The sequence below is a fragment of the Lasioglossum baleicum genome, chromosome 1 (assembly GCF_051020765.1).
Source record: "Lasioglossum baleicum chromosome 1, iyLasBale1, whole genome shotgun sequence".
In the NCBI taxonomy this organism is placed as follows: Eukaryota; Metazoa; Arthropoda; class Insecta; order Hymenoptera; family Halictidae; genus Lasioglossum; species Lasioglossum baleicum.
In genome coordinates, this window is record NC_134929.1 from 12,774,258 (window position 1) to 12,791,443 (window position 17,186).

A 17,186-nucleotide genomic window follows, 5' to 3' on the forward strand; every position below is an offset into this window, starting at 1 on the left:
TTCCACTCCGATGTTTTTCCGATTGATTCTTTTGTCTCGCTGAACACGATCTGCCATGAAACATAAGAATGACAGTGGTCGCCGTTATTTATCTCATCCGCTCTTTCTCTCCGAGAGAGAAACAAACAATTCGATCGAAGATGAGCGTTCCCCGAAGCGCACTGCTGTGCCGTAATTAAGTAAATAAAAGAATTCATCATTGTTTCAATGACGGAAAAGCCCCGGGAACAGAGCCGATGATTCTATCTGCGGTAATGTCCGAAGGCGGTCGAATGCTACCGATTCGCTGGGAAATCCATCGTGTGCGAAAGATTCATTTTCCGGAATAATTACTAGCATCGCAGGGAAGATTAACGATCCCCTCATTGGCTTCCTGCTTCCTCTTCTAGCTCGTCCTGATCGTTGCTGCAACGAGTTAACATTTTTAAGGAGCAGGGCTAACGACATCTAGCTATCCTACACCGTGCAATTAGACGCGTCCAGATATAAATGATGATCAAATTGCGTAATGAACTTCTGGATTCATGCACATATTAAACGAGAATTTCAGTCTCGATAAATTCAATCTTTATAATAAAATAATACAGATCACGTTCGGTAGTTCGAGCGTTAATATATCATTATGTCAGGACCAACATTTTTAGCAACGTCGCTAACGATCAGACAGCTACTTATCCTGCACCGTGGAATTAGACGTGTCCAGATTTGAATAACGGTGAAATTTTGTAATGAACTTCTCGATTCAAGCACACATTAGTTCCCTACGTCACAGATATGTGAAGTCCACTACAGTTTTGCTCAAACATATTCAAATTAACTTTATCCACTTATGTATTGAAAGTGTACAGCATAATATTCCGTGATCTTATGAATATTTTCTGCTAAACTGTGTCAATATTTCACGAAGGAGGAACAGAAAAATATTTAAATAATGAAGCTGAGCAACAAAAAATTACGGGTAGCGAACGTGTTAAAAAAAAATTTCAGTCTCGATAAATTCAATCTTTATAATAAACTAATACAGATCACGCTCGGTAGTTCAAGCGTTAATATTTCATTATGTCAGACGCAGCTGGAACGAACCAACATTTTTAGCAACATTGCTAACGACGCGTCGACGAGACTACTTATTACCATAGCCCTGATCACCGACATCCGAGAACAATTTAATCCCTGGACCACCAGCGGAAGTTTCGCATTTTTCACGGGGCACGTAAACGATTTTGCGCATTTGCGAGAAAAACGAGTAGGCGCAAATGAAAGCAGTAGAAAAACTGAATGATAAACGGTCCAAGGGCTAAGAACCCGGTGCGTTCCGTGAGGCAACATCATCGACAAATATGATTCATCGACACGATGATTAATAGGCTCGAAAGTGATCGATTTATCGGAGACCGGTAATTAATCACGACGAGCGAGGGGCAAAATGAATTTTAAACTCGTTCGCCGTCCCGTGCGAGTCGCTATTATGGGACAGCGGGGAAAATTACGTAAACGCTAATGAATGCTATTAAAAGTAGCTTTACGATCGACAATACCAGTGCTGTAACTCGCCGTGGGTCCATTTCGAGCATTCCAGAATTTCGGGACACGAGTCAGCTGTTATTGTGGGACACCGGGAAATCTTTGCGAGGATTCTCAAATTAAATTTAATTTTCGACGAGTCTTTTTCAGCAGAAACGGTCTCGAAAATAAGAATATCCCTTAAGGATGTTCTGGAGGTACAATGGGAGACAAAAGTACAAGAAATTCGAAATCCATCAATACATGGCAATGAAAGCCATTCATGAGTATATTTTGCATTAAACTTTTGCGAATACTGTACCCTCTGTAGCTATATTCAGTGGTCTACACTTGTCGCGCTTCCATGCTAGTGAGAGACAACACGATAAATTTGACGTTTTGTAACAGTTTATAATTTTTTTGCTCTGTAACTGTTCAGTGAGTCCTAATAAATTTTCACCATAATTAATTGCATAATTTTTACTACATATAAAAAAAAACTGGAGTTTCTAGTTGCGTTTCTTCAAGGTTTAAATAGGGTTTGAAGTGGAATTTTATGAATTCTCCATAAGAAGACGTGTTAAATGTGCAAACTTTAAGTTGCTATAATTCTTAAACGGTGCAGTGAATCGAACCCAAACTTTGGTAAATGCATTAATTTAGTACGAATTATATCTTGTCAAATTTTCGAAAATTTTATTGCGTTTTTATATACCTCCAGAACATCCTTAAAGCTGTCAAGGATTAACTGCGAACGAGCTTTATCGTTTTTCTTTTAGGGGAGTGGGAGGAACGATAGGTTTGCTGATGGTGTGCGCGACGATCTACGAGTACAGGACCCTGTCGATCTTCAAGGACGTGGAGTCATCAAGCGTGTCGAACAATAACGAGAGGCTCAGCAATTTCTCGAACAAAAACCTGAACCAGGATCGTGGCGTGTCGACGGGCCAGGACAATGGGGAGGAGTTGATCGAGAAGGGGAAGGATCTGCAAAAGGATCTGGCCGACCACGCGAAAACTGACAAGCGGAGAGGTAAGATATCGAATCTATCTCCTTTCTGCTCTCCAACAAATTGAACCGGGGCACACCGTTCGAGCCAATGTTAAAAACTTTTTCAAGTATGAAATCTCGAAACATTATTATCCTAAAACATTTGTAATATAATATAGTTTGTAGATCATTTTCATTTTTTTCTCATCGATCGATGCACCTTCTTGTCATCTTTAAAAAATCATCGGGGATCTTAAGTGATCAATTAATTAGTTTAGAAATTATTAATTTTGAGACTCTGAACACTGTGCGAGGGACCCTTCGGATGTTCAATAGATATTGATCACGTTCTACTCTCTATTTCTCTGTGCAGGTCTCTGGATCAAATGTTTGACTGCCTTTAATCCCATCACGAACGGCAGCAAGATCATTAGCACCGAGCCCGCGGCCAGAGACAGTCTGACCTGTCTGCATGGACTCAGAGTGTTCTCTCTGGGCTGGGTCGTCATGGTGCACACGTACCTACAAGTTTTCGCCATAGCCGGTAAAGTTCGCCCCACTACCTCGACACAATCTCTCCTAATCACGAAGGATCCGCCCGAGCCCGAGCAACATCGCTTGCGATTAATCCGCTAGAACTTCGCAGATGATTAGCACCATAGAAGACCGTAATTGCTCCCATCTAAACCGCCTCGTCGCCCAAGGGCGCAGTCCACCTTCCCGCAAACCTCATGCTCTCCACAAACATCCTCGAACCACTTCTAGACTCGCAACATTCTTTCATGACTCTCCGGAATATTTCCGCAATCTTCCTATTAGATGCACAAACTAATTCGCAGCCATTTCTTCTTAAATTCCTTGAATTAGTTGATTATTTCAAAACAATCAAAATGCATTCTATTGTTGACAATAACCTCCATCACAGAAAGACTTCGCTTTACACACTCACTGACGCAAGAACACGTACACACGCGCCCGTAAAATGATATTTCTTGAAAAATGATCTCAGGGTGGTGAAAGTGGAGGCGGCTTCGCGCGGTTCGAAACAAACTCGAGTGGATTGTCGTGCGATGTTTTCTCACGGAGTTCGGAACAGTTTAAATTTAATTAAGACTGAGTGTAGTCGAATACGTAATAAAGAGGCGCATCGCTTTAACGATCTGAGACGAACACGAGGCGTAATGGAGCCTCGGTAAGGCGAGGCGGCAGAGGCTATCCGTTGGAAACAGTGTCCTGGAATCGAGTTCGTATTGCGACTCGGGGAGTCAAATTGATACAGTTTCAAGTCCAATTAAAACCGTTCCACTTTCGCCGCGCGCGAGCCATGGGGCGCGCGTGCATTGTGACGTAACCAAGTGTATTATACCGGTTTTTCCTGATCCACTGTAATCGAGACCACCATTCTCTCGATCCGCCGAATCGAGAGGAACTTTCACTGATAATGCCATCGACGATCACTTTCCATATTTACGATATTTCCAGAGAACAAGACGCTGCGCACGGTCACCGAACGGAACTTCATGTTCCAAACGATCAGCAACGCCACCTTCTCCGTGGACACCTTCTTCTTCATCAGGTAATTAAGACACCACGATCAACGCTTCAGCAGCCGGTTTAGCTTCTATCTAAATCGTATTGTATTGCTAGGCGAAACCCTAGAATGCTCGCGGTGCTGCAACATCCCCTTTACTCACACGAAACTTTCGCGTAACTTTGCAGATTGTTTTCGTATGCTTTTGTCAGCCTCTCTGTTCAATTTCATCAATGTCTCGACGCACAGTGGGGTATTTGACCCGAAAGGTCGGAAAGGAATAATGAACTCATATATTCTAAATAACCCTACCATGACAGATCTTCGTATTCCCCACTATTTCTGTTAATAGTTGTCTGTAAATATTTTTTCAATGACACTTGAAATTGCAGCTGATTACATTCTCGAACACCTTTAAGTTGCAACCCTTTGCAATCGTTCCACTGTCAAATTTTTGAAGTTCCAGAATTTTTCCTGCTGTAACCGTGAAGGATATGCAAATCTTTCTTACGTAAAGCGATTCTATAGACTGTCCTGAAGGCGATAGTATTTTCTTTTAATTACGTTGTGAACGATTTCACATGTTCAAACAATTTCTGAAGGGAGCGAGGCCATTTCGAGAGGACATTTTTCAATTTATTTTGATAGCAAGAACGTTCAGACATTCACAGAGAGAATGATGAAGAACAGCATGTGAAGTATCGCAGAACACACGATTGAAGCAGTCTGCCTTCCGAAGCTTCTGCAAAGTCCAGTATCCTTCCGATAGCACCTCCTATTCGCGAATTAGCTGACCCCTTGACCGGTGTACATCGCGTTCCACTTATCGCTAGGAAACATAACGCCGGGCCCCGTTATTATACGCGAAACAAGCGATTACATCGTGATTTCTGCATTCTTCGGTAAACGCGGCCATCACGCGAAATGTCAATCAAATTCACACTTTTCCCGCGGACTTGTTGTTTTCCTTTTACAGTCCATTAATACGCGGTGACTTGCAGAATTACTCGCGTGCCGTGAAAGCAACAGGCAGCCGTGAAATTGTTTTGCAATCCTTGCTCGCGTCACGTTTTCGTGTTGCTTGTGCAGGTTGTTGACACTTTCCTGTCTACCTTTACGGTCGTTCCGAGCCGTAAGTCTTTTGCGAAATTTCGCCGCAGAAGTATCCGGTAGAATGCAACACAGTTTCACTTTTATATGATGTTCGGGTAACGTTAATCCTTGTAGAAAGTTTTATTCGGTCGTAGAAGTTGGTACGTTTAGTTGACGAAGGGAAACAGGAATTTACACATACCATTTATGGGGTGAATTAACTCTAGTGATTTTATGTTATCGTTAAATCGAGGGAGGGGTCGCACAAAGTCCTGTTTCATTGTAATTTCGACGAATGTGCCCAAGAAGATGTGGTTTGCACGAACACCCGCGAACTACAATAGCAAAATTGTCAAAAACGTTTTACATCTTGGCGAACGTTCTATTTCGCTTCAGTTTGTTCGAAAGCATCAAAGCAACATATGAAGTATGAATCATTCAGAACATTGCACTTTTAATTCCAATCTTTCATCCTTTTCATCAAACATCCTCAAACAACTTGCTCGTATGACATCAACGATAGAGCTGAAAGACATTCCTCTAAATAAGGATCCAAAAATAAATGGCTATAATTCGAGTTCTTATTGATAAATTCTTTAGAAATCGATCAGGAAAGCGTGAACCCTGAACCACAGACATATAGATCAACCCTTAGAGATCCTCCAATGGATGGCAAATAAAATAAAATAATGACCCCTGTCATAGACTGAAATAAATCCTCACCAGAACTGTTCTTTCAGTGGTTTGCTGGTCACGATCCTGTTCTATCGGTCATCGGGCAGCCTGAAGACGGACAAGGAAAGCTTCGCGAGGACGTGCTTCACGAAATTCGTCATCATGATCCTCTACAGATTTATTAGGTGAGTGGAGTCCGCTATCTCGACCATAACAGCTCTCTCATCGAACCTTGAAAGCTCTCCTTTCGGAAAGAGGGTGTACAATGCTTTTCGCCAACGATGTTTCGCAAACGTGACGTCTCGATGGAACACAGGGCAGGGAGAAGCTCTCATCGATCACGGTTTGATAGAAAACTGTCCGAAACGCGATATACCGGTAGGATCGTCGAATAAAGTCTCGGGAAGCGATCGTCGACTGAGAGAACGGACGAGTAATCCAATTCGATTGTTCGTAGTTCGACGATTATCAGGCCCGACTGACCACCTCTTTCGATTCCCTTTTATCCAGATTGACGCCGGCGTATCTCTTCGTCCTGGGAATAAACGAGATTGCCATAAAACAGGCTCAGGCCAGGACAGTCTTCTCCCCGGCGATGATGGATCATTTGACCTGCGAGAAGTTCTGGTGGAGGAACGCTTTGTACATCAACTCGCTGTACCCTCAATCGGAAATGGTAAGCGTCTGGTCGTCTTTTAGACCTGGACGAAGTGTACTTGGCTTGGGATAGACGTATAATAACTAGTAAGAGTCTCATGTAAGCATGTGACTCATGCTGTGGCTCTAAAAACATTTATTCTTCAATTGTTAGACGTAGAGATTAGGGCTGTAACTTTTCCGAAGCTTCGAAGGATTCGAAGGAACGAAGGGAACTTCAAAGTTTCGAAGTTTCGAAGTTCCGAAGCTTCGAAGTCTTCCAAGTGCTCAAAGTCTTCGAAACGTATGAAGTTGTAACTTATGAGTTCCATACCATGACACGATTTTGGATAAATAAAAATATTAACTTTCAGTCACCGGTGACTGACATTGAACTTTCCGTTTTGATTTTTCGTAATTAAATTAACTTTAAAAGAGTGCATTCTATTAATAAATTTCGGGATCATATCACGAATGTACTTAAAAAATAATACTTTGCAAACAAAATTTTAATGAGTTTTATTAAATTCGGTGAAATCGGATATCGCGGACTAAATGAAAAGAAAGGCAAGACAGGCTTGGCGCTTGACAAAACTCACGTATTCAGTAAGACTGTAACTTTCCTTCGAAATCTTCGACCTTCGAAGGAAAGTTACAGCCCTAGTACAGATTGTTCATTGCGACTCTTCGCTAGGGCAGTTGGTGTTAATTGTCATATCAGTGGTTGACACAAACGCGTTCTACCTGAACTCGCTGTATTCTTGAAGGGAAATGATAAGCACTAGATCATCTTCGAGACCTGGACCGAGGTATATTTGGCTTGGCATAGACGTCTGCTAGCTAGTCAATCTTTAGAGTCCATAAAAGAGTCTCAGGTAACCAGATACCTCATGCTGTGGCTCTGAGAAAATTCATTCTTCGAATATTAGACAGATCTTTTATCGTGAGCTATCCAGTAGAGAACATGTTGAGTCAGCTATGTCATGTTTTACGAGGATCTGCGGAGTCTAAAAGATGAAAGCTGTAATCACAGCTGTGTGTGTGTGTATGCAGCCTCGGTTTCATTAGCTACATAATCTGATTCTGTGGTATATTTCCCCCAATGGCAAAAAGCACTTTCAAATGAAAGTTGCTTCGTTACTTTATTCTTTAGACGGTACATATCTCGAAGAAAATTCAATTTAAGGGTGTGGATAGTGTGGAAGTAGAGGCTTCATCCCTTGAGACGACCTAAGCTAGACTGTCTCGCGATATTTTTTAACGAAATCGGCACAGCTGAAAAATCAATAACTTCAGGGTAGAAAATGCCAGAATACGGACGTTCCTTTTGAAGAACAAGATCGTTGCTGAAAAGGAGCTGTAGATTTGCAGAACAGAAAATTGTTGAAATATTAAAGTCGACTCTCAGAAAGCACTAGAAGCTCACGGTTCCGAAAACGAGCGTAAGCAAAGTAATATTCCGGCGCGTATGCAGCCACGTACGAAAAGCAAAGACTATTCAAAGGTAAGAAGAAAATATCCGACAGAAAGCCACCACAGTCGAGGGAAGATGGCGGACGAGGAAGGTGTACGGGCCACCAGATCGTTTTCCGATAATTAATTCCATCGCTCCCGGAGAAAGTTCCAAAGCGACGAACGCGCACGACAACGCGGACTGTCTAGCCATCCTAAAATCAATTTCACCGATACGATGCGGGGAAAGAGACGGTTAATTACCGGTTTCACCGGCAAAGAAAGATTCCTTGAATCGCCTCGGATACCTACCGGATACACGTCCGCCCATTCTGCATAAAAATCATAGACCAACAATTACGGACCCTGCACTTTCGGGCCACCTCTTTCGAAAAACAGGATACCGAAGATTATCATAGAATTGCAGATTTTTAATACCGGAAATCGGCTGTTGGTCTAATAATACCATACTCTTTGGGAACGAGGATTTTTTAAATGCTTTCTAATGTTCGAAGAATGAAAAACAGTGAGACGGAAGTATTGCTGGTCGTCTGAAGAGTGGATGGTTAAATAAATTTAGGAGCTTGATATGCAAGTCTGGTGTTGTTAATGTAGCGATGTTCGTCTTTAAAACATTGCTTCGTGGTTCACGATAATAGTCTGCGGATGTTCATGCATTTATAACATTTATGCAGGTTCAAAGTATAACAGCAAATGTTTCGTTCATTCTGGCTTCTATAAATTGATCTATCAAAAACCAAAATATAACACTAGGATAAATATTCCTGGAGTACACTAGCTTTAAAAATGTCGAGCGTGATGCTAAACTTCCTGGAACGAGATACAGCTCTCATTCTCAGCAGACAAAGAACCACAATGTAACAAGAAACAATAGTTTCTCCGATCAAGCAAAAGCAAAAACCATTTCCAATGGACCTTGAAGTTTTTATCCCCGCGTGATGTGTTCTATGTGCAATTCTCTGTTCGTTGACCTAAAAGCCCAGCGATTTGTGGAGTATAGCGTAGGATATGCCGCGGAATAGATCGAAAAGCGTAGAGTTCCGTAATTCGTCGAAGGAAATAGCCGGGGAAGGAAAACGAGAGTAGTATGCTGACCACGAGCCTACCGCTGAACGAGCAGTTGTGACTTTGAATCGATGTTCCCGCGGGTGTGGACTTTCGATTCGATAAATTCTCGCCAGGTCGAAACCATGGTACCCCGAGCCAAGTATTTTCCGTCGCTTTCGCAATTCCGACACGGTCGAACCTGGTCGGATCTCGCGATTATCCAATGAATACTCGATTAAACAACTTTCCAGTGTATGCTGTGGAGCTGGTACATGGCGAACGATACGCAGTTCTACGTTCTCGGGATACTCCTGCTGTTGCTGTCCGTACGATTTTTAAAGGTCGTCGCGGCCGCCGTTCTACTTCTGCTGGTTTCGTCGTGGTTCACCACGTTCTTCGTCGCCTACGGCAACGACTATGTCGCCAGGTAATTAATCGGCCACGAGTGCAGCATACGTTCAGCGAACGCTGATGAACGTACGCTAGTGTTCGTATATTGTCCGGATTATCCTTTCACGAAATTTCAACTCGACCGATCCAGAGGTTTCCGATAAAAGAACCATAAAGTTGACTTAGTTTTTATGTATCGAGAGGTATCTAGTCTCCGTAAGGTGTTAGACTCGTTTGCATAACACAAAAATGGGATTTTTCACTAGTCAAAAACGCTAGATAAAAGATAATTTATCGATAATACGTAATTTGCATTATTCGGGAGCATGTAGTTATGAAAATGCAGTTGTATGCTTCCGAATAATGCAAATTACGCTGCCGAATAATGCAAATTACGCCTTGTAAACGAAAAAATGGGACTTTTGAGGGAGATAGCGCCTTGATCAATCTTTTATCTAGCGTTTTTGACTACTGAAAAATCCCGTTTTTGTATTATCGAGAAATGAGAACGCGAATCCCGCACCCTTGCAATACTGGAAAAAGGAATCTATTCCCTTTAAAACCTTTGCCACCCCCCATTTTCAGGCCTAATTAGGTGGGGGAGACCGGGGCTAAATGTTCCGATTTTGAAGAAACATATAAAGTGACATAGAAATAGTAAAGATATTCACATCTTTAACGAGTAATTTATTGTTAAATTTATTATATTTTAAAATTCTAACCTTAAAAGTAAAATATTGTAATAGGTTTTTTATACTTTCTCAATTATTTGTCGTTGAGTAGGACAAATCCGGAAAAACCCGGACGCATGGCAACCCTAAACAACCCTAGCAACTTCCAAATATCGATAAAAAAGGATACGCATGAAATATTCTTGGCTAAAGCATAAACGCGCAGGGTTTCATCAAAATTTACGACAGACACGAGGCCGATGTTCCTCGTTAGCCCGTCGTCTTAAGATTGCCGCATAAAAATGCGAATTTGTTTTACTTTCATAGCGTTATAATGTTATTCAACTTTAGATGTTAATGGCTCGCTGAATGTAGAGCAGTAACAGGTTAGCCGGGCGTAGCAGTTCGCGACACGTGGTTCTAAAGTATCAGCCGGTTTTAATGGAATTAGAGCTTATTGGAGTGGGTAATGGGCCAATTTCCAATAGCTAATAACTGAGCGCAGCGCACCACAACGGGCTGCTGGGTCTCGTTGAACTTTACGGCACCGTTATCTTATAATCGTTTGGACTTAAACGAGTATCGGGTTTTCCATTCGCTGTCTGGATCCGAACTCACAACAGACTCAATTTTCTTTATTTTCTTTCGCAACGCAGGGTTCAGGAACCGTTCGCCCTGTTCGACAAACTGTACGACAAACCCTGGATGAGGGCCGGGCCATACTTCATCGGGATTATCACCGGATACATCCTGTTCAAGACGAATTGCAAATTGAAGCTGCCCTTGGTAAGACACCTCAAGAAACGTACGGAAAAAAACCCGCGAGAAATAAGGCTTCAGCCATTTTTCTTAGAAAAATCTTCGGGTCCGTGCTGTTTCTTACATCGTGTAGTTCAACGTTTTTTATGATCTCGCGGGTGTAAACACGGACATAGATCGTACAGTCCCCGTTTTCTTAGATCTGAGTATGTTTTCAAACCAAAACAGTTAAAAATGTATTATTGCACAACTTGGAAAGTGGAAAATATTTGTTTTAAGGGAGTGCTCATCGAATTCTGTAGAATTTCTCGAAGTTTGTTTGGACCAGCGTAAGAATCTTAATAGACCACAGATTCTGTAATATGACAAAGTGCTTTCGAGCTTCCAAGCCGAGTTTGATTGAAAACCCGCGGTAGATCAATGCCAGCGAATATTCTGAATGCAAAATATTACTAGAACAATGATAAGTTTTCTCCTGGCTATTCAGTTTGCCTCGGATGCAAACGTTTGTGGTCAAGCTGTAAGACGATCATAAATGCTACCAGCGTAAGAACTGCGGCTCTCGTTGGACTCTGTCCAGAACCTTGTTTCCTCGAAGGCTCTGTCGAAAGTTTCTGCTGACGTATCGTCTCATAAATAAATTCTCGGCAACGTCGTCTATCAAATCTTGTTCATTGTTTGTCCGAATAAGAGTGGAGCTTACGGGTTGAGATCGACGAGGAAACGGAACGGAACGGAAATTGTACAATCCCTAGTATCATGAATTAAATTATTGTTGCATTTATTTGGGACCAACTATTAAGTAACCAAAACTACAAATCTATTTCTTAAATTGTAAATTGTACCGTGCAGTGTGTTGCTGCTATCACGAATTCAATTATTGTTATATTTATTTGTGACCAACCATTGGGACCGCTCTACGTTATCGACATCAGTGCGTGCTTGTGCTGCCACCTAGCAGCTGCGCTCGTTAGACAACACGTGATACTCGCTACATACCAACATGGCGGCGCACTTACTCTCAAAAACGGTGAAAATCGCTGAACTTCAACCCCGCATCACTTTTGAACCAGTGCATTCCTAAGATTAAAGCTTGGATTTTCAGCATGTTCTCGTCAAAATTTACAGGATGTATGAAAAAAAAGTTCAAAATTTCTGGTTACCTCAGCTGAAATTTAAATGAAATCCAAAAGATTCCTAAAGGCTCGAATCTGCAAGCTACGCCATTCGGGCGCCAGCGTCAGTCTAACAAAAAACATCGACAGACGTTCGAAGGTCCAAGGGAAACAAAAGGGAGCTGACAGGACTCAAGATGACAGGTTCGGCTTGTGTGTTGCAGGCGGCGCGAGCCATCGGCTGGCTGATATCGACCGGTGTGATGTTCTCCGTGGTTTACGGTCTTTACCCCGGAAATTTAACGGTGACTGTGAGCTCCGTGTACGCCGCCTTAGGTCACACAGCCTGGGCGATGTCCGTATCCTTCATCGTGATTCAATGCTGCACCGGATCCGCTAAAATGATCGACAGCGTGCTGTCCTTGCGGCTGATGTATCCGCTATCGAGGTTGACTTACTGCGCGTACCTGGTGCACCCTGTCATCATGATGATCACCGCCACTCAGATGGATGGGCCGTTGCATCTACACAACAATCTCGTGGTGAGACACCATTATCACTCTTCCCATCGACGGACCCCCATTCAGGCTTTCAACGATCTGACCCTAGGATAACCTCGATACATGCCCAGAAACCTCCAAGAGACGCGCTATTCGTGAAAGAAATTTAGTCTGCTTCCGCGTTGGTGTGAATTAAGATTTAGTAGCTTCGCTGGTCACTTCTGTATACTCTTATCTGTCATTGTGTCAAATTTTAGTGAGCTATGAATGTTTCGTCTTGAGATATGAGCGATTTTGTGGAAGCTTGATCAGCGTAGCTCTGGGGTTTAAAAAAGACGAATTTTTGACTTTGAGAATTTTTTCTGGTTTAACCACGAAAGCTACGGGCATGTTTCTTACACAGAACGATTGTACAGACTCTCCTGAGTACGACGGTATTTTTTAAATAACATTATCGACGGTTAGACATGTTTAAACAACCTTCAAAGGGACACCGACCGATGTTCTCAACACACTTTCTCGGACATTTTATGATTTATTTTAAAGAGAAAGGGTCCAAAGCAAAGTTTACCTGCACTATCTTCTTTCAGATATCGTCCAGAAAGTTCTAAATCACATTTCGTTTCCGATCCACAAAATAAAATAGTTCCGTACTGTCAGTGGTCGCTTACCGAAATGCAATCAGTTAATGGTTTCACGTCGGATCGATTTGACATATTTGTTTTTCCAGCTGATTCTGTACTTGGGCAATCTCGTCGCCTCGTACCTGATGTCATTCTGCATTTCCATCGGCCTTGAGGCGCCCGTAGTCAATCTGCTCAAGATCGCTTTCATCTCGAAGAAGCGAGTCAGGTAGGCTTGGCAGAGGAGATCGAGCGTAGTCTATCGTGCAATTGGCGGTGAGTATTTACCTCCCTAATTGCAAGAGTCGATACACGTACTTAAAGGTGTCTATCTGCCTTTTTTCAGGAAATAATTCCGTCTTGAGGATCAAAGCACCGGGGTCGCCTGCTTCGTGGACGTTTAACAACGGGAAATGTAGAACCGCGTTTCCCCACAGACGTCGCACGGTGACTCTACGAATTAGAGGGCGAAAGTGGGGAAGAAAAGAGGAGATCGTTATCGTGTCAATATGCTCTGTAAATTGCACCCCCAAGGGGTCATTTCCGCTCCCGAGAGACGGAGATTACAGAGAGAGCTATGAAAATGCTTGTTCTTCCTACTCGTTAAGCACTTTTTGTAAAATATTCGTGAATATAGCATCGGTACCAATTCGAATTACCTCGAGTTTATTTATCCCCTTTATTCTGACTGTTAGCAACGGTGTGCAGTGCTTTAAATAGCAGAAACAATGTTTGCAATAATTCCAATAAGGTTCTAGCAGGATATTTAAACGAGTTATTCAGGTCACCTGTTTATAACGCCCCACCCTTTATATTATAATATTATAATGGCGTAATTTCATTTGTTTTTCAATTATTTAACTATTTTCCACCAATGCGACCATCTTGAAACTTTCAGATATATTAGATAGTATCGACACATTAGATAGTGTCTCCCAAAGGGTTGCTTGCAACTCCCACCCCTAAAAAAATTAATTTTTTTTCTACCTTACATAATTTGTTCAAACGTATTTTTAACAATATTCCTAATTATTCTTATACTTACTTTTTTAACTACGTTAGACTCTTTCTCCATAAATAAGCAGATCTCTCCGAGAATAATATATCAAGCTCCTTCAGTTCTCATTCGAAAAATTCAATTTAGTAGCATAAAAGTAGAAGCTTCAAGCTTCAAATGATTCAGATTTTTCTTTCACCTCTTTCCTACCGTTTAAACCGTCCCTCTGAAATATTTTTTCGAATTACCGGACACCATCCCGATGATGCCCAGAAAATTTAGTCAAGTTCTGTCGGGTAGAGTTTCGCTGATATAATATTTCTTCCGTTATCAGGTCAGAGCGAGGGCGGCAGTTTAATTGGAACATTAGTTAGCGACGCGATCGCGTTAATGAAACTGCAATCGTCGAAATATTCATTACCCTGTTCCCGGGACGAGCATTGTTTTTCGATAACGTTTGTGCCATCCCTGCAGCAACTTTTAATGAGAAGGCCTTCGCAAGAATCACTCGGAGAGCGTCGCGAATAGATTCCCGATGGGGAAGTTTACAGGCTGAGGCGCGATTCCCGCGATTCTCTGTCGCGGTATCGTCCAGGAAACTTCTGTGTTTCTTCCATAGAGCGATTATTCAAAGTGTTCCTTTGTTCCCGGTCTTCATTCCGGCCGGAGAGCTCTCGCCGCAAAAACAACCCCGAAACAATAGATTCCGCGCGGTACACGAGTTCTTTCACCGGGTATCTCCAATGTCATGGAACAGAAAAAATCCAATCGAGGAAAACTGATTGTTACTCGACTGTGGATCCTCATGCAAGATAAAAATCTTTTGCATCGATTGTGGAAGGCAGCAGTTTATAATGATTATTTTCTTTCCATCATTTTGACAAGTCGAAGATAGACTCTAACACAATATTCTTAAATTCTTGTACTTATTTTTGTAATAAATGAAACATAAAATCTAAGATAAAAAAGCTCGGGTCCGTGCTGTTTCTTAGATCGTGTAATTCTACTATATTTTTGTAACCTCGCCAACTTTTGGAAATAATGGAAGGAAAATAACTGAGATTTTAGAGGAGAATTATGGTTTCGAAGACACGCGACGCATCCAGCATCTTGAGCAAACATTTCCCTTCAGATTTCGGGTGTCCATGCCCAAAGTTTCGGGTAAGATTGAAAGCGCATCTGTTCTGTTTGCTTTGAAACTGTCAAAACGGGTGGCAAACTCTAAACGAACAACCCCGCCTCTCGCCGCCTTCGTGTTTCTTTCTCCCTTCCGACTCGGTGTTTACCAAAGTTTCCTCATCGCCATCACGACGTTGTCTGAACTTCCGACTCGCCACTCCGGTTCAACCGGAAATGCACGAGGTGTCCTGACAGCGGCAATATCTCCATTGTTTCCCTAACGGAGTTACTTCCAGTGTACATTCTCCATCTTTGCCTCATCGCCGCTCCTTGGCTCGTTCCTTTCACTTATTCCTGTCGGCCGCAGCCGCCTTTCAGACGCACTGACCACTTTTCCTGCTCCATCTTACGTACCGGGTGGCTTAATAACAGCAATGGTTATCTCGAATACGTGGAACGTCGTAACGAACACCTGTCAAATAAATTAATGTAGTGGCAAATAAGTTGTGAAACAATTAGATCTCTTCGTGCGAGACATCTGTGAATTTATAATACAATTAATGCAGAAATTTCAACATGCAGGTCATCATACATGTTATTTTTTAGTGCGAACTATGCTCATTTGCTGGACACCCTATGACAGTCTTGCAAATTAAAAATTTAATTTCCACCGTAGTGTAATCAAGAAATTTTCAATATGTTGACAGAATATGTTAACTACAATAGTGCTTCCTGCGATCAATAGGTTTTATTTATGCAACAACCTAAAGCTTTTTGAAATCAGCGTCGAGTAGTGTCGTCATTTCTGAAGGATTAACAGGGTATCGATCGTTGTAATCGCTGGTCCCGGGATCGCGTTATCGTTATGTCTTTCGTTCGCGTTGTGAAGTTAACCCGATGACGCGTTCCCATGACAATACGGGCACGACAAAGTGCCGGCAAATCGTATCTACGGCGACGCCGACGCCGACACAGTGCAACCGCGAAATCACTTGAAACGGTGCGAGGCTCGATCCTGCCACGCTTCGTCCGCGTGACATCGAAACCGCTTGTCGCATATTCGCGTCCGTCGGTGACGTGTGCCCGGGAGCTGGACGTGATCCTGCGATATCGATCGAACCTGCCTCCACGCGTTTGCCTGAAATTCGCGTGCAAACTCGCCGAGCCGGTTCAGCTATGGCACCGAATGCTAACTAGCCTACCTTCGATTCCATCCTGCATAGCACACGTGTTTCGCAAGCTCTCTCGAACTTACCATACACGATTTTCTTTTTCAGATCGTTGACTGGCAATGTTTCTAGAGACACTGGCATTGCGTGAACGAATTGTGAGAATAGAGGAGACCGCGGCTATAAGTTCCGATTTTGAAGAAACATGTAAAACGACATAGAAATAGTATTAGTAGAGATATTCTACTCTTTAACGGCTAATTTATTCTTCAATTTATTATATATTTTTTTAAATTAAAATGTTCCAATAGATTTTTTATATTTTTTAATTTATTTGTCGTTGAGCGAAGCGGAACTTGGGTTCAAATAAAATATTGCAATCAGAAAAAATCAGTTGAAACACAAAATAATGGCAATATTCGTAAATATTGCAAGGATTCCAAAATATTGATGTTGTCACTATTTCGTGTTTCATCTGATTTTCGTCCGATTTTGAAGAAACATATAAAACGACGTAGAAATAGTATAAATATTCTCATCTTTAACGGGTAATTTATTGTTCAATTTATTATATTTTAAAATTAAAATTTTCTAATAGATTTTTTATATTTTTTAATTTATTTAACTTTTGGGTTGGAAATAAAATCAGAAGAAAAGTCAGATGAACCACAAAATAATGGCAATATTCAAATATTGCAAGGATTCCAATTTATTGATATTGCCTCTATTTTGTGTTTCATCTGATTTTCATCCGATTTTGAAGAAACATAAAACGTAGAAATAGTGTAAATATTCTCATCTTTAACGAGTAATTTATTGTTTAATTTATTATATTTTAAAATTAAAATGTTCTAATAGGTTTTTATATTTTTTAATATAAGCGAAGCCGAACTTG

The 17,186-nt window shown here is 41.7% G+C and overlaps 1 protein-coding gene across 1 annotated transcript in view; it reads left to right on the forward strand.

Annotated features, from left to right (window-relative positions):
• LOC143214975 (nose resistant to fluoxetine protein 6) overlaps positions 1-16,825 on the forward strand; it is a 47,044-nt gene extending 30,219 nt beyond the window's left edge. The window contains exons 4-13 of the mRNA XM_076436622.1: positions 2,283-2,536; positions 2,868-3,038; positions 3,977-4,070; positions 5,858-5,977; positions 6,303-6,468; positions 9,200-9,375; positions 10,666-10,795; positions 12,108-12,425; positions 13,114-13,282; positions 13,353-16,825. Coding sequence (XP_076292737.1) covers positions 2,283-2,536; positions 2,868-3,038; positions 3,977-4,070; positions 5,858-5,977; positions 6,303-6,468; positions 9,200-9,375; positions 10,666-10,795; positions 12,108-12,425; positions 13,114-13,239 — 1,555 coding nt within the window. The 3' untranslated portion in view covers positions 13,240-13,282; positions 13,353-16,825. The remainder of the gene's footprint in view (positions 1-2,282; positions 2,537-2,867; positions 3,039-3,976; positions 4,071-5,857; positions 5,978-6,302; positions 6,469-9,199; positions 9,376-10,665; positions 10,796-12,107; positions 12,426-13,113; positions 13,283-13,352) is intronic.
• The last annotated feature ends 361 nt before the right edge of the window (positions 16,826-17,186 follow it).